General features: G+C 40.5%; 1 protein-coding gene across 29 annotated transcripts in view; it reads right to left on the reverse strand.

Moving 5' to 3' along the window:
- The window catches only part of LOC136430439 (actin-binding LIM protein 1-like), a 97,179-nt gene that overhangs the window by 6,242 nt on the left and 66,667 nt on the right, over nucleotides 1-24,270 (reverse strand). For 8 of the 29 annotated variants that reach the window (XM_066421053.1, XM_066421068.1, XM_066421058.1 and 5 more), the window contains 12 exons: nucleotides 21,782-21,899; nucleotides 21,027-21,071; nucleotides 19,967-19,993; nucleotides 18,178-18,327; nucleotides 15,345-15,479; nucleotides 14,491-14,619; nucleotides 11,422-11,646; nucleotides 10,605-10,643; nucleotides 8,731-8,831; nucleotides 2,578-2,694; nucleotides 1,467-1,527; nucleotides 827-852 (listed from right to left, as the gene is read on the reverse strand). In XM_066421053.1, the coding sequence (XP_066277150.1) occupies nucleotides 827-852; nucleotides 1,467-1,527; nucleotides 2,578-2,694; nucleotides 8,731-8,831; nucleotides 10,605-10,643; nucleotides 11,422-11,646; nucleotides 14,491-14,619; nucleotides 15,345-15,479; nucleotides 18,178-18,327; nucleotides 19,967-19,993; nucleotides 21,027-21,071; nucleotides 21,782-21,899 (1,173 nt within the window). Of the gene's footprint in view, nucleotides 1-826; nucleotides 853-1,466; nucleotides 1,528-2,577; nucleotides 2,695-3,938; nucleotides 4,829-5,776; nucleotides 5,861-6,009; nucleotides 6,049-7,069; nucleotides 7,953-8,730; nucleotides 8,832-10,604; nucleotides 10,644-11,421; nucleotides 11,647-14,490; nucleotides 14,620-15,344; nucleotides 15,480-18,177; nucleotides 18,328-19,966; nucleotides 19,994-21,026; nucleotides 21,072-21,781; nucleotides 21,900-24,270 lie in introns of those variants that run through there. The other 21 variants (XM_066421049.1, XM_066421052.1, XM_066421050.1 and 18 more) reach the window with 21 other exon arrangements.

Raw genomic sequence — 24,270 nt, forward strand, 5'->3', positions numbered from 1 at the left:
ACCTTGGTAGCCTGGATGGCATTGGTATTTACAATAAAACTGAGACTTAATATAAAGTAACATATATATACATATATACATTATATACAGATACATCCCTGACATAACAAGTGCAGATTTACTCAAGAACAAAGAAAGATATTAAGCACTTCACTGATACAGCACTTTCACTCATTCGGCAACTTTTCTGATGCTTTATATTTTACCTCCACTAAATAGGGAAGCCAAGGATACATTATCATTATCTCCAAGCAGATTTATTGGTGGCAATGACAGTATCCAAAGGGAAAAAACAGCATAGGTGGCCAATAATGCTGCCCTTGCCCTTTGGATACTGTCATTGCCACCAATAGATCTGCTTGGAGATTAATCAATAATACAGTTGTCATAATCACTACACATAATGTAGAAAAGAACTCCGTTTAACCTGCATTGTACACGCATGGTGACATTTAGGTATACTTCCCTTCAACAGTTAACCATTAGCCAGCTTAAGAAGTCATTTGTAGTAACAGATTTGTACTAGTTACTGAGGTAGGCAACAGGGAGAAGGTTAAATGCAACCTGGTTTTCTTTCTTCATCATTGCTGAAATCTGCAACTAACAATTGGCTGTGCAACGTTGCACTATACAGACAGTATACGGTAGGAGACAAAGTCACCACCAGGCAGACAACAACATTAGTGCTTTTTAACTCTAATGTTTATTGTATCTTAAGAGCGTTTTTACTGTTACTAACAGTAGTTTCAACATATTTCATGTGACTTGTACATTTCTTACATGCAAGTTGTTACCAATTAAACTGAAACTGACTACATGTACTTACTGCTGAGCTCCGGTCCAAACTTGACTCTGTGGGAACAAAGGTAATTGAAATTTCGTAGACTAGTGCAATCGACACTAAATTGCATTTGATTTACGATGATTAAAAAGATTCAGTTATCCACATACAATATTGCACGATATCTCCCAGCTTACAAGCTTAAAAGTGGTCAAATGGTTGTATGATATTACAATGATCATAGCAGTCATACATACATCCAATATTGCATATGATAGGGCTATAGTACAACACTAGAACTGATAATATATTGTACACTGTAAATTGTAATGTGTGCAAATTCAATTTCAGCCTACTACAGTAACCAGAAGTGGATCAAGTTGATTGTTTATTGAACAGCCCTCATGGTTTATCAAATTTCTATCTTAGGTTTTCTCATATCTTGTAGTATTGTCTTCATTGCATAATTTATCAACTAAGTCTTGTAATTTGTTTGATCTAATTTGAAATAAGTATCACTACAATGTAATATGCATTATCGACAATTAGTTTCATATTTAGTCAGAATTGTTATATATATATCATACCAACTGAAAGAGTCACCAGTTGTCTGCCTTTTTTTTACCCTGAAAACCAAGCTGTTGTGGCTTAAATCCTATAGATGATATAGCTCGAGCAGTCCTACCTGATGATTTACTGTGCAGTGCCCCGGGGGCTTCATTGTCCCAGTATGGCCCAGACAGACCCTGAAAAACACAGGGAAAACCTATCAACAACAGCACAACCCCAACTGACACACTGGACTTTGGGTGGAGACAAACCATGCAGTTAGTACCCATGCCTGTCCTCCTGTGGCTATTATGTCAGGCCACACTGACTCGATTACATGGATCACATCCGAGTGCATCAAATTTCATCCATTTCCAAAAAAATTGCCACCATACTGGGAAATTGTACAAAAAAGCTGCAAAATTAGTAAATTACTGCCATGAATTGAAGCTAAATATCGGAAAACGAATACTAATGCCATAGAATGCTTCAGTTTTTTCCTATCGTAAAATACACTGATTTTTGTTGTAAATTTACTCCTTGCACAAAATGTATTTTGAGCCCTAAGCAAAGTTTTCAAAAGTCTTATTCCAAGAAAATGTGAAAGAACAAAAATTAAGAATTTATCATTTGGTATACATGAGTACCATGCTCTGTAGCTTAATTCATTAATTTTATGAAACTGAATCCTGACCACTTAACTTCATTACGAAGGCAACCTTCTTTTGGCCCAACTTTTTTTTTTTTTTTGCACACTTGCATCAGTTTTTAGGTGCACAGAGAATGTCATCCATCCATTGAATCAGTATGGTCTCATCATCTATAGAAGTCCCCGGGGGGAGTATTGAGGAGATCATAGACTTAACCAAAACCTTTGTCAAATACAGCATCAAGAATTAACTCCTATAAACAATTTGAACATGGAATCAAATTTCAAAAGTGTCTATTGAACCATAGTGAGCTGTATTACCCTCTCACTGGAAATTGAGAATACAATGTACAGTGTTTATGGTCAGGTGTTATTAAGAGTACATAGTTATCCAATGTGTTGTTATTGACCAGCCATGTTAGTGTCAACAACGTATTTCTGAAGAGATTCCTTAGTCAGGGGAACCCTTGTAGAAGCAGTGGTGGCCAAAGTTAGTGTCACACAGAATGCCCCGGTTAGTGTGCAGGGTTAGTGCTCATCCACGACAAACCAAGAGGATTAGGGGCTAGGAGGAAAATAAATAAACAATAAAGGTTACATTTGTCAGCCCATTCTCCGTAGTATGAGGCTTCTTTTGGAGCGAAATGTATGTCGTGGAGACGAAGGTTGCCTCAAAATCGGGCAAATCGGGGCCGCTACCATGATCAGCACCTCGCTGGAAAGGTCATAGAAGAACTCTGAGCCATGCAGTCACTACAGTTACACTACAGCTCACTATAAGTTCCTGGTACTATATTGTACTGGAGCCTACACTTACATCATGTACATAACAGGTCTCTGGCATCTACAGTCAACTATAGGAAGTTTCTATACACTGTTTATTACAACACAAAAACAGAAATCACATTTTACATTGAAAAACAAAAAAACAAAAAGAAAATAATATGTCAACATGCTTTCTACTCGTTTTACTTAAAAGGGATAGATTTTGGTGGGGCAAACACTAATAGATCTACTTTATTAGGATATCTTTAAGAACTGTACTAATTTCTAAAGATTCTACTACTGGCTTGTATGGTATCTTATACAAAGCTTTGTTTGATGTATTATATAAAGCTTTGTTAGCTAAGCCCTAGTCGTGCGCACTGCTGAAGCCTGATGTAAGTGAATGGTACTGAGCCAGTACATTAATCAGCATGGTCCTGTCGTCAGTAGCAGAATGAAGCCTGACAGCTTTGGGGGAAACATTCCTTCAACACAAAATGAGGTCACAGAAACCTTGAATGCTTTTAGCTGATGATGGGGCTGAGTTTTAAAAAAAATACTTGCACTCAACAGCATGTCCATGTCAATAGACCGATCCCATAGCCCTACCCCCATCAAAATGTGGAAACGCAAAATAAGAACACAAAAATACAAAATTTGACGGACATGCAGCCACTCCTTCATTGGTTGAACTGCTAATTGTGATGGACTGTCAGGATCGGTCTATTGACAAGAGGTACCTAAAAAGCACACCTCCTATAATAATGTGTCATTTCAAAACTATTTTGTGCACAACACTGGTGTTCTGGTGTATGATTGTTCAGCCTCATACAGATGGTGTGGTCCCTAACACAGTAGAATAGTTTTGGGGGTTATTTGTTTATTCTTTTCTTGGTGACTATTTCAACTTGAGGAACATTACTTATAACATGTAACCTGTGCCAGAGGCCAGGAATACGTAATATCTTCATGTTGGCAAACACATTGTAATAGATTGTCAGAATTGAATACTTTTACTTTCTTAACCATAGTACTTGGTCTCTCATCTTTTGAAAAAGAAAACTAAACTAGGAAAGGTAACTACATGTATCTTCATTATTACTGAATGTAAAAAAAACACAATTTCATCAGAGATCATCAAAATCACAAGTGCTTACTCTAACACCAAACCATGCAATCCAAGAGACAGAGCAGTTTTGCGTGGTTCCATCCACAGTTTATTGTCATTTCTTACATGATGGTATTGTCTAGCCCTATGAACAGCTGTGTTGCATTTCAACTACATTAAAGTACCTTAAGTTTGTAAGTTTGCATTTTATGTCATTGTATATGTCAGACATGATATGCACATGAGGTGCACAGACTTGAAACCATTCTTGATATTTCTCCTTCTACCATAATATCGAGCAACTGAGTTGCATCCAACAACCAGCGCTTTCCTCTTACCATTACTAGATCATGATACTTGTACCACCACCTGTGTCTGCCTTTTCAAAGTTATATCAATTGTGTGCAGAGAACCCAAATATACCCCTGTAATGTCTGACAATAACCCACCATGTAAAGATAACTGTGACCTCCAGTTCTCCATAGATCCGCTCAATGCTCCAACTATACCAACAGATGAAATTTGTTTGTTTGTTTGTTTGTCTGAACTTTTATTTACTCCTGCTTTGTTGACTCTTGGCATCATTTTCTACGTCACAACCACCTCTTTCTCTCCAGTTCATCATCTATCTGTTTATAATCATTGCCAAGTTCACATGTATGACAATGATTGATGTGAATACATACACTGTGTGCATTCAACAAATCAGGACATACAGTACCATGTTCGTTTTCAACAAGGAACACTTGCTTTGATGAAGCCTACATTTTTGTAATCCTACAACAACAACAACAACATCTATTAGAAGCATGCGGCAACTATCTATGGCCTTGTTGCCTGTGCTCTAACTAGAGGTTACATTAATGCTGCTGAAGATTGGAACTCTAGGTGACCCCAGAAGACGGAGGATGAAGTCGAGTCGGATGATTTTGTTGGTAGGAGCAAGACAGCTGTTCTTGCCTTAGATTCTGAAGATCTGGAAGGAAAGGAAGAAGATTCGTTTTGAATGATATGATAAGACTTATCGGCGCCAGATACACTACGTGTAAATGAAGCTGTTATGCAACAAAGTCTAGCTATGTTAATGTCTACCAATTTGCACTTCTTGGTGGAGGAGTGGAAGCAATAAAAGGGAATCAGAATGAGAAGTGGTATGACAGTAACAGCATGTCTACATTTGGAAAGTCTTCCTTTAGCATACTAAAGATGCAACAAATGGCGAAATTATAATCTGGTTGATCAGATTACCGAAGGTTAGAATTGATTTTCAGGGTTAAAATAAAAGATAAATGCAAAACTCTAGTAAGAGCTGATATGATTTCAAATCTATGAATCACTAGAAAAGTCTGTTCAAGACCATTTGCTTTAATGCTTAGCAAAAGCCCTAAATACAGTTGCAACAGCATTGAGGGCTTTTGCTAAGCATTACAGCATTGGTCTTGATAGGCTTTTTCTTGTCCGAGTACACAAATCATACTGAACTTCACACAGAAACATTGTGGTTCCAGTCTGGTGTTAATGGTTCTTAGATGTACTGCACTGTCTGATAATTCATCTTTCGCAGTGGTTTCCTTTGTGGTCGAAGGGGAAAGGTCTTGGTGGTGTTTTAAGTTAGCGGTTGAAACAATCAATATGTAGTGCAGTTGTGGAGATGTCACCGTGAAAATAAAAGCCAGGAGGACAGTTAAAGATTTACAGTATACTATGTGTGTCAAATAACATGGACAGAAACAGAACCACACAGCTGACAGTAACAGGGACACAAGCCTTGCTCATCAACATGAATGTACGAAAAAATGCAAACAAATCAAAAAGGAAAAGGTCAAAATGCAAAATAGATACTAGATAAGCAAAGGAGATGAATGAAAAGGCAGAGAATGGGAGAATGTTCCAGAGAGAAATTGGTTTGTGTGTGTTTTCTGACCTGAAGTCCTGTGAATGCATGGGACCAGTCATACTTCCAATAACATTGCACTACATCTAGAAATGATTTACGTTTTCTGCCAGCCTGCAGCAAAACACACCAAAAACCAGCAGTCAGCAAGGCCTGTGGCTGACTGTTACTGACAACTACCGATTAACATCCCCACACAATCCACACCTTTCAGTTTTACTTCTACATGGGAGGGGAAACAAACGTGTCTAAAGTCCTCCTACCATGGGCTCAGGATCATTTTGATCCCCGGGCATATCTCCCTGAAACGGTAGGAGGTGTCAGTTTGATATTTGCCGTGACTATGTTTGTTTCATCAGGTTGGTAAATCACTGGATAACAACGTTCTTTGTACACCACAATGCATCATTACATGTACGTAGCTAGCCGACATTTCAGTGATCGCCTATCACTTTCCTCAGGGCAAGACTGACTGGTTCTACTTTGCACTGCAGCTAGGCTTCGGTGTGAGAAATAAAGTCCATCATGTTTGGAACCACATTCTTCAAACTGCAGTAGCGACACCTTCATGTAGCTAGATTACGAATTCAATTATACATACAGTCCATTATTGGTATAACTAACAAACTTAAGACAAATGAAAATTTGAAGAAGCAGTAACTTAAAAGTTAAAGTTGTATGGAAATGAAAAATTGCTTGTCAGTTGTCAGTCAGAGTCAACCACAAGCCATGATGATTAGGAATGTTCATGATATAACAAGGAGGAGATGGGAGGGATCATGGAGAGAGTCTGGCACAGGTGAAACTGACACAGAAAGCACAGGAGAGGGAGGGGGAAAGGTGTACTCTCCAAGCAGAGGTTGGTGGAGAAGATTGTGACCATTTCATTATATGCCCCACATTCTGTCCACAGAAAATGGGTCATAATTTATGATGAAACAGTCACAATCTTCTCCACCAACCTCAGCTTGGAGAGTTGGAAAGGTGTTCAATTCAACACACGACTGCAAATATAGCCTCCCTACAGTATAAAGCATCCTTCTTGTTTGTAAAATGCAAACTAAGTTGGCTAGCTACGTTTACAGCTTAAAATCTGATGATAAATCTTGTGCAGCAAGAATACTGCACAAAATCTGTCCCATCATGCACCTGGGGATAAAGCCTGACAACTGTGCTGGAACCAGACCAAGAATTTTTCCTTGATAATCCAAATAGGTGCAACACATGATACCATCATTTTGTTGTACACATGCCAACACACATGCTGCAAAGTCCAGACATGGCATGCTTGTTTCCACGTACAGCTGACATCATGGCCATAGACAAGGACAGACTGGGCTAGAAGTATTTTGAGAAATGAATGAATGAATGAAAGCCCTGTATTGTTCATTCATGGCACTATTTGAACATGAAGCTGTTTACAACAATCCTTCCTTGGTTATCATGATAGACGTTAAAGCATTATCAAGTATTGCATTAGTGGTACACTGACTGCTACTTAATTTGGTCTGATGATTCTCATTTGTCTATGTCACAAAGTGTTGCAGTGCATGATGGGTCAGACAGTATTGCAGTGCATGATGGGTCAGACAGTTGTTAATAACAACAGACCATAGCATACTGACCTGCCAGTCGAGTCTACAAAAAACACATGGTGGTCTTCTGGGTCGGATGCATCCACAGCAAGCCGGTACACGAAACATGCGGCATGCCCACGTACAGCCACACAGGCAGACCATTTCTCCACATGAACATGCCATGGACGGTGGGATGACATGACCATAGCTTTTGTCTCTCATGCAGACTTTCCCATCTGTCACCACTGTTGGACATTAGAGTCCAGACTGGATATAGACTGAAGCTTTCTTAAGTGGTTCATAAGACAAGATCGATACACCCATAATCAAATCAATGTCAAAAGTCTTTGTGATTAACCAAGTGAACGTAACAGCTGAAAATATTGATTGTGTGAGATTTTCTACTTAATGTAGTTTTATTAGTTGTTTGAGTGCATGTCTAGAATGATGGATGCAATAACTGCTTTTCACATTCCTGGGCAAAAAATGGAACCTGGATTCAAGACTTGAATGCAAACAAGATTCATGGATTCTAAAGCGACATGCTTTGATTTGTTGTGTCTGCTTGATGGATATGCATGTAAGAACTACTGTTGTAAGCTAAGCAGTTCTCCACACATCCTGGCCATCTGGAGAATCCAACACGCACAGAATGGCATCAGCAGTTTACTGTGACAATACATTATAAGCACGCAATGGGGATCTTTATACAAGGGAAAACCCCAATGGAAGATGCCATGTTCATGGTTACCTGAGTGACGTTGCAGTCAACAGTGGCCATGTCTATGTTTGTACATGGGCTGCTGTGATATTTCATGATGATAGTCATGTGTTTCTTGCAAGGTTACAGCTACGTACTACAGTTGACGGGTGCATTAACTGTTTAGGATGGAATTTTGTCTGTTTCAAGAGAGACATGATGTAACCAATACATTCACTGAATCCCTTTTTAGGAAATCCCTTTGAGGTAAATACATGTATGGTGCATGAGGGCATTTTAATATCAGGTAAAGCTGAGTTTATGTGTAGTTAATTGATTCATTCAATTCACATGAAAAAGTGTTTACATTTTCATGATTGAAGATTAGTGTCGTAGTATCCCAGCATTTTGCTTAATCCTGCTGAAAAAAGTCATTTCTAGATCTCTGTATGATATTGAGCATTTAGTGCATCATATTTCGACAAATGTGGATACCATGTCTAACCCTAACTTTGGGTGCTGCAAATATGGGTTCTTTAAGTTTCATCATTACAGTAAAATGTTGAATCTGACGGCAAAAAAACATCAAAATGGCAAATCCAGTAGTATTTTGTTCTTGGGCCAGTCTAAGGACACTCAGGTTGGTTGATAATATGATCGCACACATGATGATGCTGATGCTGAAGAAGATGCTGAAGAGAACTCACCATCCCTGGACGTGAAGCTGCGGGGAGTGTGGACGCCTTCTTCTGTGCCTCCAGGTACCCGCCGGGCGGGGCGTAGTTTGGTTGTCTTGGCGACACGTCTGCTGTAAAACCAAGTCGGCAGGTTAGGTTCTAGAGTGTAGGCTGGCTGCAGGTACTTCTTGTGAAAAGACAAACATCACAGGCTCTTTGATTGTACTGGTTCTGGGACTTTCTAGAATAAACTGAAAGGTTGTGGTGAAATAACACAGACATCCAGATATGGATGGCATTTGTATCTACAAAAGTCTGAGAACCAGACAAATGTCTCTAAGGAAAAAAAAAGATCTGTGGGGTAGAAAAATTATGCGTCAAGGTTTTATGAAAAACGAATCTCAGTCAAAAAATAAGATGCATCTATATTCAGTTATACCAGTTTTAGTGTTACAGTAGAACATTGACACACATCCTCTTCCCCTTTTGTTGCATTTGAGATAACAAAAGCTATATTGGTGCAAGGAAGCCATGCAGGGACATGCAGAATTTAGGTGAGCAAATCAAGTGTGATTAAAGTTTTAAAAGTTGTGATTGTGAGTAAACTATAGACAAGAGGAGATGGTAGATTGTTGGGAGGATTTTAAAAGATACAGTCCAGAACATTTGGGGCAAGTTCCAGAAAATCCCCCTGGCATGGGAATGATAAATTGGTACATGCTTCACTTGGTTGCAGACATTCTTGGCTTAAGTTGTTGAAAAAGAAAAGTGGTTGGAAGAAATGACAAGAGAGAATACATGATACTACTTATCAGGGGGTAGTGATGTGGATCTAAACCCGAGTTTAGGTTTAGGTTCGGACTCGAGTCCAGAGGTTTAGGTTCAGGTCCGGACTTGAAAGTCCGGACCTGAACAATAATTTTGGAATATTTTTTTCGTGTTACATGTAAAATTGCATATTGGCAGATATTTTACATGTAATTTGAAAACTATATATACGGCATTATATACAGTCAGTAATTAACACAAAAGTTCAGTTATAAACACAAAAACAGCAATGTTTTCATATTTTTCTAGTGCAAATTTCACGATTTAAGGAAGGTTTAAGATGGTTTAAAACAAAGAGGAGTGTATGAGTGAGAGAATTTTTTTTCAAGTCCGGACTTGTTTCCAGACATTTAGGTTTTTTTGGACTTGAACCTAAACGTTTTACAAGTCCGGAACCGGTCCGGCCGGACCGATCCGCACCACTATCAGGGGGTGAACATTATCTGCCAGGAAAGTTCTCACCCTCATCCAGCCTCACATAGAATTGTTGATGTGGATATCCCCAGAGTGCTATATTAATGTAAGTTCTATCTAGACTTTTCTGGGTTAAGATAAAATTCCCTCTCCTAGTCCTACTGTACAGTTGCATGACTGTACAAATACATTTTGTCCTCATCGTCATATTTTGGTCACTTCTCTGTGGACAGTTAACATAACTTCTCTTAAGACCAAGAAGACCTTGCTATGGAAGCTATTTGAGTTTGATATGAATCTTCACCTCTTCTTGCCAGTCAGGTTACTGCAGGAAGGTTAGTTGTTACAGGGCTCAAGAAACTGGAAAAGACCAGCCTTCCCTTATCACAGGTTTCGACTGGAACTTTTGGTCGAGGGTTTTGTTGTTGTTCAAAATACATGTCATCTAACAAGGACTTCACCAAGCATTGCACCGAAATTTGGCAATGCCACACATAATGCGAACTGTGCTTTCCTTAAAAAAATATAAAATCATATTTTTCAAATCAAAACACTTAGAAACACAGGATTCCCTTGCCCACTGAGGTGGTATGTTCCAAGTCCCTTGAGCCCATGTGTGGAGGAAAGTGTCTGTGTGCAGAGTGTGGTGTAGCAGGACGTACCATTCTCCTCCATGGGGGACACATAGGTCCTGGAGGGCGCTGGACCCAGCAGGGTAAAGAGAGAGCACACACAGACAAGTTAGTAAGTTGTAGTGGTGTCTACAGTAGTGTGGGACAGATGGGTACGTACACAGGGGGGCTGCCAGCCTGTCCTTCAGCTAATATCTTCTTTGGTGGTTGGTTATTAGCAAAGGATTGAAAGTCAGTGATTCTTGATGCATCACGATGGACCAGACTTGTGGATGCTTCTGTTTCAACCAAGCCTTTTTATGGGATGGTAATTTGCTTTTTGCCAACCAATTACTTAAGCCAGTTTTCAGTAGTTCAGGGAATGAATTCAATTGTCCTTTTTCTCAAAATACAACAACTCGACTCTTAACCATTTTTACTTACTCCTGGTGATCCAATGTGATAACAGACTGGCTGGCAGCTAGCCCGCTGCAGGAATTGTATGTCATCAGAAAATAAGTGAAAATTCATTCGAGTGTGAAAACCCAGAGGCCATGCAGTACTCAGTATATACACACATGTACACACCTGTTACAGAATAGATTATGTGTACAACTCACTACAAGAGTATTTGTTTTATTCTGTAAAATGATAAATCTATACAGAACATGAACATTTGTAAGACTGTTATCTGAGAATCTGGGCTCATTACCCTATGATAACTCAAACATATGGTATCCAGGCACCAACATTGTGCACAGTTTCCTTTGTAGTACTGATGACTACATCACATAGAAACATCGCTGGAAACAGCAAAAAGATGACACATGAAGGAGAGACTTTTCCTGTTGTAGTATTTCCTACTCACAAGCGTCCACGGGGGAGTCGTATCTTGGTTTGAACGGTGGTTCGTGGTCGGCGGCCGGGACTCGAGAAGCGCTGCGGGGGTCCATGTCTCCGATGTCTGCAGGTTTCATGTCTTTCAGGATCATCTTGCCGAGCCCAGACTGACACTCCTCCACGACCTTCTTGTGTTCCTGTTCACGGCGTCGGTCAAGGTCTTCCAGCGGAGAGGTGGAGCGTCTTAGCCGCCCTGGAAGGGGGAGGGGGGCAGCAGTTAACACATCTGATCAGGACAAATAGTTTCTCTTTCTTCTGACAGCCAGTACCACAAATTTCACAGATAGAAAGAGAAGTAGGCTTAAAATTGTAGAGAACACCTTTAATTTCCCTTTAATCATTTTTTTTTGGTGCTCTCATCAACTTTTAACTTTTTCTCTTTCTTCCATCATTAATTGACACAAACATCTCTCGGACACAACCTCCATGCCACAGTTGGGTAAAGGAAGCCTTTTTGAGGCCATAGGGGCAGTGGGTTGTTATCCGCTCAGTGCCTAGGGCAGGGTATTGGAAGGCAGAGCCCATCTTTCTCCTTCCACTGCCTTTTACCTCCCCAACCAAAGCCAGGTACCCATTTCTACACCTGGGTAGAGTGAGGAAAGTTGTGTAAAGTGCCTTTCCTAAGGGCCAAACGTGAAGCATGTCAAAGGATTTGAACCCAGGACCTCTGGGTCAAACACCCTATAACTGTTACGGCCAAATTTGGGTGCAGGGATGCAAACAAGGTGATGAGAAGTTTGCTGCAGACACGGTGGTCACGTTGCTATGGATCTGTCAGCGTTGTTATGCAAAAGTTTCCCGCCCACAAGAGGGGGTGCCATTAGCCGGGCGGTATAAAATAACAACAACACAAATCTTGCACAAAATCACGCATGATCTGATTATCGCACTAAGAAAAAAATACATGCACACGCAAACTACATTAGTTCACTTTGAAAATCTGTATAATATACGAGTTGACCGGGAACACGGCGCTTCAAATTACCCGCGTTTGATACGTGTATGTATAGGTTGCTTTCGGTCATTGAACTTTGAACCTATGGACTTTTTGGTCTAATTTACGTAGCAAACAATAGTTTTATACATACTTTAGACTTTAGGAACTTTGAATCCAATTTCTATTGAGTAGTTTTTTATGTCTGAGAGATTTTAACTTATTTCGCCAATTTGTTTGGACGTCTTCTCCCATAGTTCCCTATCGGCCCAATAGAATCTTATAATTTTTTTTCAAGATGGCGGCTAGATAGCTGGCTTTCGGACAGTTGTTTTTTTGTCGAATTCTAGCGTTGGTATCGGGAGATATCACCCAAAATACGAATCGAACGCTTTATTTAGAACTTCACGTGGAAGAATGGCTATGTTCTGGAAAGATAATGAGCTTGTCGGCAAAGATCACAGTACTTCGCTAGCGTCTGTTCTGGGGCGGTTAATCCAGATGCAAATGAGTGGGAAATACCTCCATTGTATTGGTCGCCCGGGCCAAGCGAGATAATTACCCGCGAATTTCAACTACCAACGAGGCCGCGAGGGTTTGTAGAGACAGAAACCTCGACCAATTTCTAATAAAAAGACGCCTGAACGGTACCATTGGTGATTGAAATACGCGTGGGTAAAATAATGTAAAAAAAAATACACGAATAAGACCCGCAAGTGTGTTATCTGAAGAAACCAGTACATGGCGTCGGAACATGGCGTCGGTTTGAAAACAAAGGAAAATCCAGTTCTGCTATCAAACAATCACACTCTGATCTCTTCCGTATTTCCCCAGCAGTTGATTTACTCATTGATTTACTCATGGGTATTTTTATACAACGTACATCGCCTTTGTATAGGAATGCACCATTTTTTTCTACCAGTCAAAGCTGCCAGGAAATTTTTAGTGTCAGCATAAGCCGACACATTCGGCATATCAAACGCTAGCGTGTACACTGTTACCACGATGGAATTACGGTCTTTAGACCGCGTTATAGTACAAAAATGACGAGAAGGAGTTTGTTATTAGAAAGAATACGTTTTTAGATCGGAAAACGTAGGGTGTGATTATTGAGTGGCTGTGAAGGACAGCGCCAGACACGTCGGTACACCAGTTCTTGTCAAACACGCAAATGTATCATGGTGAGTGCTACGTTTTGGGGTCTCTGTATGTGGTAAAATTCAATGTTTTTGTTTACAATGAAAATATTCGACTTCATCTATGAACTATTCGAATTCTATTTGTTAATTTTAAATTTCTGCGTGTTTAAGAAAGTAATGTACGGAATAAAGGCCGGGGTATTGTTTATCATATCGGCGGGTTCTACGGCGTCTCCGGCGGTTGCGCATATAGTCTAGAACCCTCGGCCGGGAATTACGGTGAGTTATGGCGGAAACTGCGATTCCTTGCAAATTGATGGCCTTAGTTTGGGCATTCTGTGTGGTAGGATACACCAAAATATAGCTAAGAAAGAATTGAAACGACGGTGTCGATATGAAGCTTGAGAGCGTGGGAATGATTGAGATGAAAGCTGGGGTATTGTTAATGTGTTAACCAGAGAACAATAGAGGCGGAGACAAGGCGTGCATTTGAAAAGGACAAGTTCGCGGGTAAAATCCTGCTCGGCTTGGTGCAACCAAAACAAATCTAGTTCCCGCCTGCAAAGGCGTAAGCCAATCAGCTACTGTTGCCAGTAGTGACAGGGGTGATTGACATCGATTCCTCATCAATATGCATGCTTTACAAGTGAGGAAAAATCAAGGCCTTTTTGACCACCGTGAGAGTTAGAGGGTGAAGTTGTTACCGAAGACTTGCAGTCTACTCTCCTGTAAGCTGCATGCAGAGCCTGGGAAAAAACAACTCAACTGTCAGAACAAACAACAAGACTTAGTCCATGTGCAGCATTTCACTTAGTGACAAACTGTGAGAGCTCATACTGGAAGAACCAAGCATTCTTGGAGTGAGACAACAGTCCCATGCAAGGAGCTCTGTTGCTCTCAGCCCCTAGCTAGTGTAGCTGCCACTCCAGAGTAGGGCCTGTGCTGCTCCTACCCTGGGTCTTACCGTAGTAGAAGTCGGCGTGTGGCGCTGGCCAATCATCCTTCTCCATGGCCAACAGGTCTTCTGGGGTCTTAGCTCGGGCAGCTGGTGTTCGCTGCATTTTTATTACATCTACACGCTCTACTGATTTGCCTGAAACCATGGCAACCATAGTTACTTTTAACGGGTGTTAAGCCTGTTTTGAATTTGACTCATTTGGCTGTTACATTTACTACATCATGTTGATGATGAAGTTATGCAGGTATCAATGCCTGCATGTATCATGTCTACGTTATCTGCAGATCTCTTAACACACAAAGCAGGCTGCCTGCACCCACGTACAGAAATATGGTAGCCATAGTTACATGTCTGGAACACAAGGAAAACACAGAAGAGGCCAAACAACAGTGAAGTGGTACAGGAAAGAACACCTGAGACAGTGCTGGCTCTAACTTAATTTTCATTGAAGACGCACGTAATTAAGAAGGTACATACTACTAGAAAGACATGGCAGGGTATAGATTGTAATCTGGTAGAATGGCTGGTTCTGCTGGTAGAGATCGCAATCAGACTCTCCATTGACCAGAGTCTCCATCGACAGAGACTGTGTGATCAGGATGCTAGGAATGTGTCGGTGGTGTACCATTTATCAATCCTAGTCAATCCATTGATCTAAAGTGACATGAATCAAAGCTGAAAAGTTCCAACCATCTTTTAAGCAAATGTTCACATGCACTGGAAAATTCACAGACTCTAATAATTGGAATCTCTACCAGCAGAATCGGCAATTCGGCCATGATCACAATCAGTACCCTAACGTCTACATTGAAAGACAAAGGTTCAGATCTACTCTACTCTACCCTCCAGGACAACCTTACCAACACTTGTAGAAGGTGAATAGACAGAGCCAAGTGTCTTCCTCCCCAGGGAATAGGAATTTTCATACTCAGAATCCCAGTGCCCCGTGCCGGATGGGAAACGTTGTTGCTTTATAACATTTCTTAGGAAAATGTCTGAAAAAATGAGCTATGGCTGTAAGGTGCTGAGACAAGACAGACACAACGAACAAACGGACGAAAGTAAGACAAATGTCACAAACACAAAACTGTGGAAAGGAAAACAAAAGAGAAATTGTGAAAACAGAAGAGAAAGGTGGAGTGAGAGGGTGAAATCAGGAAGGAAAAAAATACAAATAAAAAGATGAAATGAGAGCAAAATGGAATGATAATGAAAACTTTGTCTAAAAGCTGCCACATCTATCAAGCAGTGACTATGCAGTGCACTAAAAGAATGTGCTATGCATGTGAAGCTGCACTGCTAGCCAGCCCCACCGTGAGGCACTGCCAATTAAGAAGGTACTACCTATTCTCAGCACTTTACAACCAAAGCTTCACAGATCAGGAGAAAATATATATGTCAGGGTAGAGATTACAATCTTCCAGTAAAGATACGAATAGGAGTCTCTAAACATAACAGTAAAGACATCCGCTTTCAAGACAGAACTTTATAACTTTGATCATTAAAAGAGACTCTGATTGGGATCTCTACTGGGAGAATCAGTGATACTGGCAGATTGAACTCTCTACCCTGATATATACAAGAAAATAGAAACAGGGGAAAGCCACATGTACACTGTACTTGTGTCTGAACCTACCTTCTTCATCCTCGGCCTCGTGGGGAGGCCAGAAAACATCGTCTGTCTGAGTGGGACTCTTACCCGAGGGGAACCTCTGCAGACTGGCTATAAACCCCTGACTTAAGGGGGCTGCAACAACACTGTCACATGAGAACACTGCAGCCAATGGCTCGACTACGCAGGCTTGGGGTTAGCCACACTGGTTTACACAGCTCCATCCGAATGTCAAGTACTTTTCACAATGTACATTTTAGGTCATAATGGAGGTATTGTTTATTTCCACACTGTTGAGAATTGGTGTCAAGCATGCATTGGAGATGACATTAACAGTAATGCCTTTCTGAAGACTGGTAAAAGTTTTAGATCTTAAAGGATGTGCACTTCACAATATGGGAGACAGCATCATAGGTATTTAGCAAGGTCTGGTTACGTTTCTCCCCAACTTTCGCTTTACTTTGAGCCAGTTTGTTAGAAATCAGTGCTAATTGTTGGACCTATATGTTCCTTTAAGTTTAAGAACTTCCCTTTAGTTCTCTCCTGAACAGAGCAGAGAGTCATTCTGCGACGCTAGGTTATAGCTGGATGCAGTGTTCTCATGTAAATAATCCAGTGACAATGCCTGCTATATAAGTCCCTTTACTCCACACACAAATGCACTTCATGTATTAGTGCTTCATTTTCAACTCCACATAACACAGGCCACCTGTCTATGCTGTATGAGTAATGTTGAAAATGTTAATTTCAGTTTGTACTTTTTTTAATATAAATCATCTAAATAGATATGAACCAAAAATAGAGTTGCTTGCAGATCCTCTAATACTTTTGGCAACAACAGAGTTGCTTTCAGATCTTCTAATATTGTGTGGCCCTGTCAAGAAACTGTCACTGGGTCTTCTGCTTCTGGTGTGAAAAAAGGGACTTTCTGCTGGCAATGTCAGATTCCTACCTGGCTCATACGGCACAGGACTACCGAGCCCCGGAGAGGACACGTCTCCAAACGGAGAGGTCGGAGGTGAACTGAGCCAGCTGCCCCTGCTGTCTACACTGGGAGACCCCGTAGGGATTCTCATGCTCCTGATTATTTCCTCGCGACTAACCTCCGTGCTACGAGCCTTGACCGCTACGACAGCGAAAATGGTGAACGGATTTAGCAAACATTGTCAGCTGTCCCTGGTAACTTTCATAAAGATACGCCAGTTCTACTTATACAAGTCATTCTTTCTGCTTTTGAAGCTATGGAGTAAAACATTTCTAACAGGCATTCATAACAAAAGTTGCAACAGAATTGGAGAATGTCATTAGCACCTTGTAATAAGTTGCTACCAGAGACAAATTTGTGTTGAACTTTTTTCTCCGATTGCACAGTGTCACTTGGAAACTAGCAATCACCAGAGAGTTCACTTCTGTGAGAAGTGCTGCCACTGGCTTAAATGTAGTACACGATACTACACCTTTCATAATGTAAAGTGGACTGAAGAAACTAGATGCTAAATATCACATTACAAAAATTACTCAAGCGACTGTATAAGTTTTGCAACAGTCAGACGTTTTATATAGCATCTGCTGTCTTTTGATAGTGACTGTTGTCTTGACTTTATCTTCAATTGAACCACCCTACAATTATCTTCATCTGATTTACATATCCATTAAAAGTTTTGGTAAAATAACCTCTTGTAACATTAATCCACCAGGTTACATAAATCCGTGATTTTGAAAAACAATGGGTTTGACTTTGAGAGATCTCTAGTGCAGCATCCCCCAGGTATGCACAGTTTAGACATACAGGAGTGCATTACAACGGGGGACATTGGGTTGGAGATCTGTTTGGATGTATCTTTTCAGGGTGGCGGAATTATGTACACTGGTGGAATTACGTCAGGAAATGTTACCTGTAGTACTCTTTTCTTTTCAGACACTGACGAGAGACGTCTGTCTGTTACAAAACTTTGATCAAGTTGAAAAAGTTGCTTGAGTAGCTTTTGTACAGTGTATCTCATTACCTGGATGTCTAACCTTCACCGACATCACAGATCCTGTTACATAGAGTGCTGCCATGTGTTGTGAGCATGTATTACCTGTGGCGGCAGGAGAAGGTGGTCCTGGCCAGTCGTCTCGCTCGATTCTGGAGGGGAAGTCGGGCTGCGGACGGAAGCCGCTGGGGTAGCGAGTCGCCTGGACGATGTCGTCATCCAGCTTGGCCGTCTTCTTCTTGTCGTCGCTTTCATCTTCATAACAGAAAAGGAAATTGAAATCAATCTTTCTGTGACAACTGTTTCCCACAAAACACATTGCTGGTCTGTTTCCCCACACTGACAGAAGATGCATGACATACATATGGAAATCAGGAGACATCACTACTATAACATTACTCTACACACACTAATCAGAGGCACCATTCTTATAATATAACATTACTCTATAGATATTAAACAGGGGAAACCATTCTTATCACATTACTCTTTACACACAGGGACACCATTCTGAGAACATAACTCTTGATATAATTCATCTGACTTTTACAAATGAGTACATAGATTAAGGGCAATGATATGCAGAGGGCAACCCGTCATGTGACAACACTAGAATGAGACAGAAAAGCTTAGATAATGTTGCTTTTTTGTGTTGTGCTGATATCACACTAGCACCAAGGATAGATGCCACAGTGCTGACACATGTAGTACACTAGTGATAGGAACAAATGCCATCGACTGTGCTGATGGTAAACTAGCACCAAGGACAAATGCCATCCATCGACTGTGCTGATAGTAAACTAGCACCAAGGACACATGCCATCCATTGAATGCGCTGATGGTAAACTAGCACCAAGGACAGATGCAATCCATCAACAGCTGATAGTACACTAGCACTAAGGACAGATGCCACAGAGCTGATAGTATACTAGCACCAAGGAGCTGATAGTATACTAGCACCAAGGAGCTGATAGTATACTAGCACCAAGGAGCTGATAGTATACTAGCACCAAGGAGCTGATAGTATACTAGCACCAAGGAGCTGATAGTATACTAGCACCAAGGATAGATGCCACAGTGCTGATAGTATACTAGCACCAAGGACAGATGGCACGGTGCTGATAGTATACTAGCACTAAGGACAGATGTCACATTGATAATAGTACACTAGCACATGGTTGATGATAGTAATACTAGCACCAAGGACAGATACAGTTTTTAAAATAAAGATATATTTCATTTCAACAAAACCCATTCTAGACCGTTCCGCACCAAAAGCTACATAGATTCCAATGTAGTGTTAAGTCCACAATGACAGCTGTTCATGGACCCTTCTGTTTAATAAACATCATTTTTGCACTGGACTCAAATGCGATGAAGAGGTTTCCACGAAAACTATGAACATTAAACACTGTGAAAATGTCAACATTTACAGTTACTCTATGATGTAACACTGTTCTTGAAGCTGCAGGAGAAGAGCAGTCAACTAGCTCAACTCCACATGTGTTCAATAAAACCCTTTCAGTGTCTTAAGTGGGTCTAGACCACTAATGACCTTTTGTAGAACTTTTAGTTCCAGTCTAGCACATTTTATACATGGCTTATACCAATAAAAACACACGGATACAGCGTTGCCATTGACAAAATGAACTTTAACTCATTTTCTACTCATTCAATCATGCCAAAGAAGCAAAAGCAAAGAAAAATATAGTTGCATTATCAACATTATAGAATGTGAATTCCAATGTTTAAGACACAATTACTATGACACTAAGATAGACACTACATAAATACTGGAGAACTTTGGAAACTGAACCATTGTCTGTGAACAGAGACTTTATCACCAATGACAAAGGTTCAGTTCTTTGAGCAAAAGAAAAGAAACAATACTAACCTAAGTATGCACTTTGGGAGTAAACTACTGTGGGGAAGGATAAAGTGTCTTGTAATAACAGAAAAACAACTCAAGTCAGGATCGGAAAAAAATGGGGACATGTGTTTAACCTTTAGCATACTGTGAGCACCTCTGCACATCCAAATGTGCCGGTGCCCATGAATTTCAGCATGCTGAATGTTAATAGAATCTGATATAGATCAGACTTTATTACAGAAGATATCATCCAAGATAAGAAAAACATGAACATGGGGGGTGGGGGTGTAAGTGTACTAAAAGACCTAATAACATATATATATTATATAGAGTACAGTATATAGGTTTAAAATATCTAGGCTAACGTTATATCAAAAAGAAAACAACATCCTTTTCATGAAAGTAAGAGAAAAAAGCCTATCAATGTCTGTGAGTCTTTCATAAAGTCTACCAAAGAGAACAACTTTAAACAAACGTTTGTACATCTACAAGTATCAAATTACTGTAGACAAAAAATTGCCACACGCTCTGTATACAGTTTTGTATGATAATGTATTTAGACACCCATGGAAACAAAACAAGGTTAGCTGCCCTGGGTCCCAGTCAGTTTATTTTGCAAACTGTACCAGCCGCAGAAACATGTTTATGGCATGATAAATGTTCAGGAAAGGTACAATATTGTATCTTTCATAACACAACCGACTACAAGACTTCATCTAATTGATCAAGACCCCATTGAAGAGTCAGGTTTTTAAAGTTTAAAGTAATACATCAAAGCACATCAGAGGTTATATTTAATTTTTCTAATACTGAAATTTCAAGAATATTCTGTATACTAGTGTTCAATAGTACCTAGCCTATAAAAATATCTAGGTGCACCCACAGTCAAAAATTAGGTGCACAATTTTGCGTACACAACCCACTATTTTGAGCCCTGTTGTAACAGTTGGTGAGACTTTGGTGTCTGCACATTTTCATTAACCAAAGAGAGGCAGGAATGAAATAATAACAAGACAAACTGTCCGGGACCCCTGGCACATGCAGAGGTCGCGTAGGTCAAACAAGTCAAGTTACAGAACTCTACCTCTCTCAACAACCGTGGGTCGGGATCGGTAGGAGAAAACACTCTCTGGTGCGGGATGGGGATTGTTGGGGTTTGCGAGAGAGAGAAAGTGGGCAGAACACAGAGCAGAGAAAAGAATTTATGTAAAGAAATAGACAAAATGAGAAGGAACAACATGGAAATGAAAGACAACATGCCTGTGTGTGCAAGTATGTACTATGATCTAGTAGCTATCATGGTTCCATGGAGAGGTTCTGATATCAACTTTCATGCTAGTTCATCACCTATTCTTTTCAACACATCACAAGTTACACTTGCAACTACTTGCTCATGCATCGGAAGATGCTGCTCAGTTGTACTAGTAAAAATGGTACGGTAACCATAAATCTGCTGAGCTCAGAATACTTCACAACTGACTTGCAGATTAAGACTGCTTCCCACACAGGACAGACACTCAAGACTTTGACTTGACATCTGATTGCCAAGCAAATAACAACATCAACCTTTGAACTATAATTTGCAGACAAAATGCATTGAACACAATCAACAATGCAGCACAGTAATCAGCCAATCAGCAACTGTTACAGTCTCAATGCTGACCACTTACCAATCAAATATAAGCTAAAGAGCGGCCAATCAGAATGGAGGAACTCCAACAGCCAATCAAGCAGCAGACAGTAATGGCTTTTGGGGATAGCCCTCCTAGACACTGAAAACAAACACATGTGCATCAAACCTTTCTTATCTAATGGACCAGGATTAGAATGGAGGCTCACCTGGTGTGTGAAAGTGTTTCTGCTTGGGGTCCTTTGGGTCCCCGCTAGCCCGCTGCATGCCTTGGGGCTTGTTGAGGTAACTTCCCATGTACATCCTGTTCTTTGGAGTTGGAGAGTTCTGGGAAACAGATAAAAGATCTTCAGTGAGATGATGTTATCTACTTGGAACAAGAATCTATCTCAGTCTGTTAGCATCAGGTTTAGTAGGAACGGCGGAAATGCACGACACAGCCTAGTATTTGATCCTGACATCATTTTTAAGCTTTGGAGACAGAAGGATATTCTCGTAACAATTAGTACATTTTCTTCCTATAGGCACACTTTTACAGTTCCTGTACTCCTACCTTACTTTATCAGTTCTCACCAAATAATGCTTCAAACAATGTGTTCTCTTCAACACTAAATATACACACTCAGTCAAATACAGCTATGTTTATGTAGCTAACAGTTGCTGCTTATCACAGAAACACAACTCCAAATATGATCTACTAACCTAAGCCTCAACATAGACCATAGGTACACATTACCACTAAAACAACAACTTCAAATATTATATCTACATGTACATTTTCGAAACGTTAAACCAGACGCACTGAGATAATATACCAGAAAGGCTTGACAAAATGCTCTGCAGTCAGACAGCAACGTGCTGAAGTTGAGCATCCATCCAGACAGGCAAACAATATGTAGGTTGTGTTTTGGAAAACATTGTCTCAACCCCCTGGGTTGTTGAAAGTCAAGATGGGATGAAAGCTAAGAACACTGCTGTCTCCCACAAATCTCCTTAAACAAGCAACACCTGATACAAGCCGACTTTCAAACAGCACATAAGAAAACACTGTCCCCCTAAATGAAGACCCGGTACAGACAATGCCGCCTTTTTCAAACTCAACAGTTAGCCATACATTCGCAAAATGAAGAAATCAACTACATGTACATCTTCCAAAAAATACAGTAAAGGAATTAGGGCCACTATACATAGCATTCAACCTTTTCATTAACAACATTTGCAAACGGCATCATTATTGGCAGACTGCATTATAAATTCAGGGCAGGAATTCGAAAACACGTAACAGCTCAACACCACTGGATAATACAATAATCTCAAGACATTACCTTGTCTTTTTTCCCTCCGATTCTTTAAAAATTCAAGATATGAAATCAAGCCAGACTCTTCAGAAAGGTCATACCATTATCTGCAATATGTCTCACCTCAGAATGTTGGAAAAGATATCAGCATTACAGGATATGGCAACTGTAATTAGCCTGAGGGAACATTTGAGAAAGACTATGACAAACAAAAAGAGAACACTACGCCAGCTGGTTTGCTTGTTGCATACGATATCCCTTCTCCACCAGCTGGCCGTGGGAGGGTGGAAAAGAAAGGGGACCGAGCACAAACCACACTTACCACCCTCTAACTACCCACCTCTCCAGTAGGACTATACCCCACCACACTCAACAAGATCTACTGTAAACCTTGGAATGTTTGCAGTGATTTTATTTTTGGAATTACATTTGTACCTCTTTATTGCGAATCCATAACACCGCAAATATGCATTTCCACTGTATTAAAACAGAATTGTTTCAACAACAAACTTAAAACACTAGAAAACCTCCTTTCCCCCTTCTATCGACAAGTGAAACTAAGTCCCAGTGCAAGAGTAAAAGAATTTACAGTAGTCATGCATGCCCTACACACTTCAGCAAGGATTGAAGTGGATATTGTACTCTGCCATGATTACCAAGTACAAGATCTCACCAACATGCCCTTGCAGAGTGCCATGTAATACAACCCCCGTCTAACGTCTAACGCGTGTGCCAGTCAGAGTCATTTCCTCAAGAAAACGGCTTCTCCATCTTTTACTGCCAAGACTCGAAGGTTCATAACAAAAATAATGCTTAACCTTCAGCCTGCTAGGGCAGCAGTTTGGCACCAAATTTGTATTGGTTATGGAGTTAGGCAGCAGGGAGAAGGTCAAGCGATCCGATACATAATCCAGAAGGAGATTCAAGAATGTATCATTAGCCATAAGCAGCAAACTTTAACAACTGGTGTCGCAACTTCCCTTAAAAACATATGAAACTTATCAGGTCAGAAATTTAGACTTACAGTATGTATAATTTGTGCCATAGGAGTATGCTTTGCTCAATGACTCATGATCACCTTCAAACAAGGCCACGCCCACCTATGAGCTGGTAGGCACACTTTGCTTTACAAACAGCCTACAATGGCTGCCACCTGCTTATCCAATAGATAAACACCTTTCATGGCCATTTGGTTGGGCAAGCAATGGCTTTGAAAATGGCAACTCAACATCAATTTTCACTTCTGACTTCTGCCAGGAATTAGAAAGGGTACACGTATCAACAATGCGGCTCGTGTGGCCCAAGGACTATAGAAATGGAGGTGGGCACTGCCCCAATACACTGAAAGATTTAACCTAACGAACATGAGTATCAACAACTAGTCAATACAGACCACAAAA

The sequence above is a fragment of the Branchiostoma lanceolatum genome, chromosome 3 (assembly GCF_035083965.1).
Source record: "Branchiostoma lanceolatum isolate klBraLanc5 chromosome 3, klBraLanc5.hap2, whole genome shotgun sequence".
NCBI classification, from domain to species: domain Eukaryota; kingdom Metazoa; phylum Chordata; class Leptocardii; order Amphioxiformes; family Branchiostomatidae; genus Branchiostoma; species Branchiostoma lanceolatum.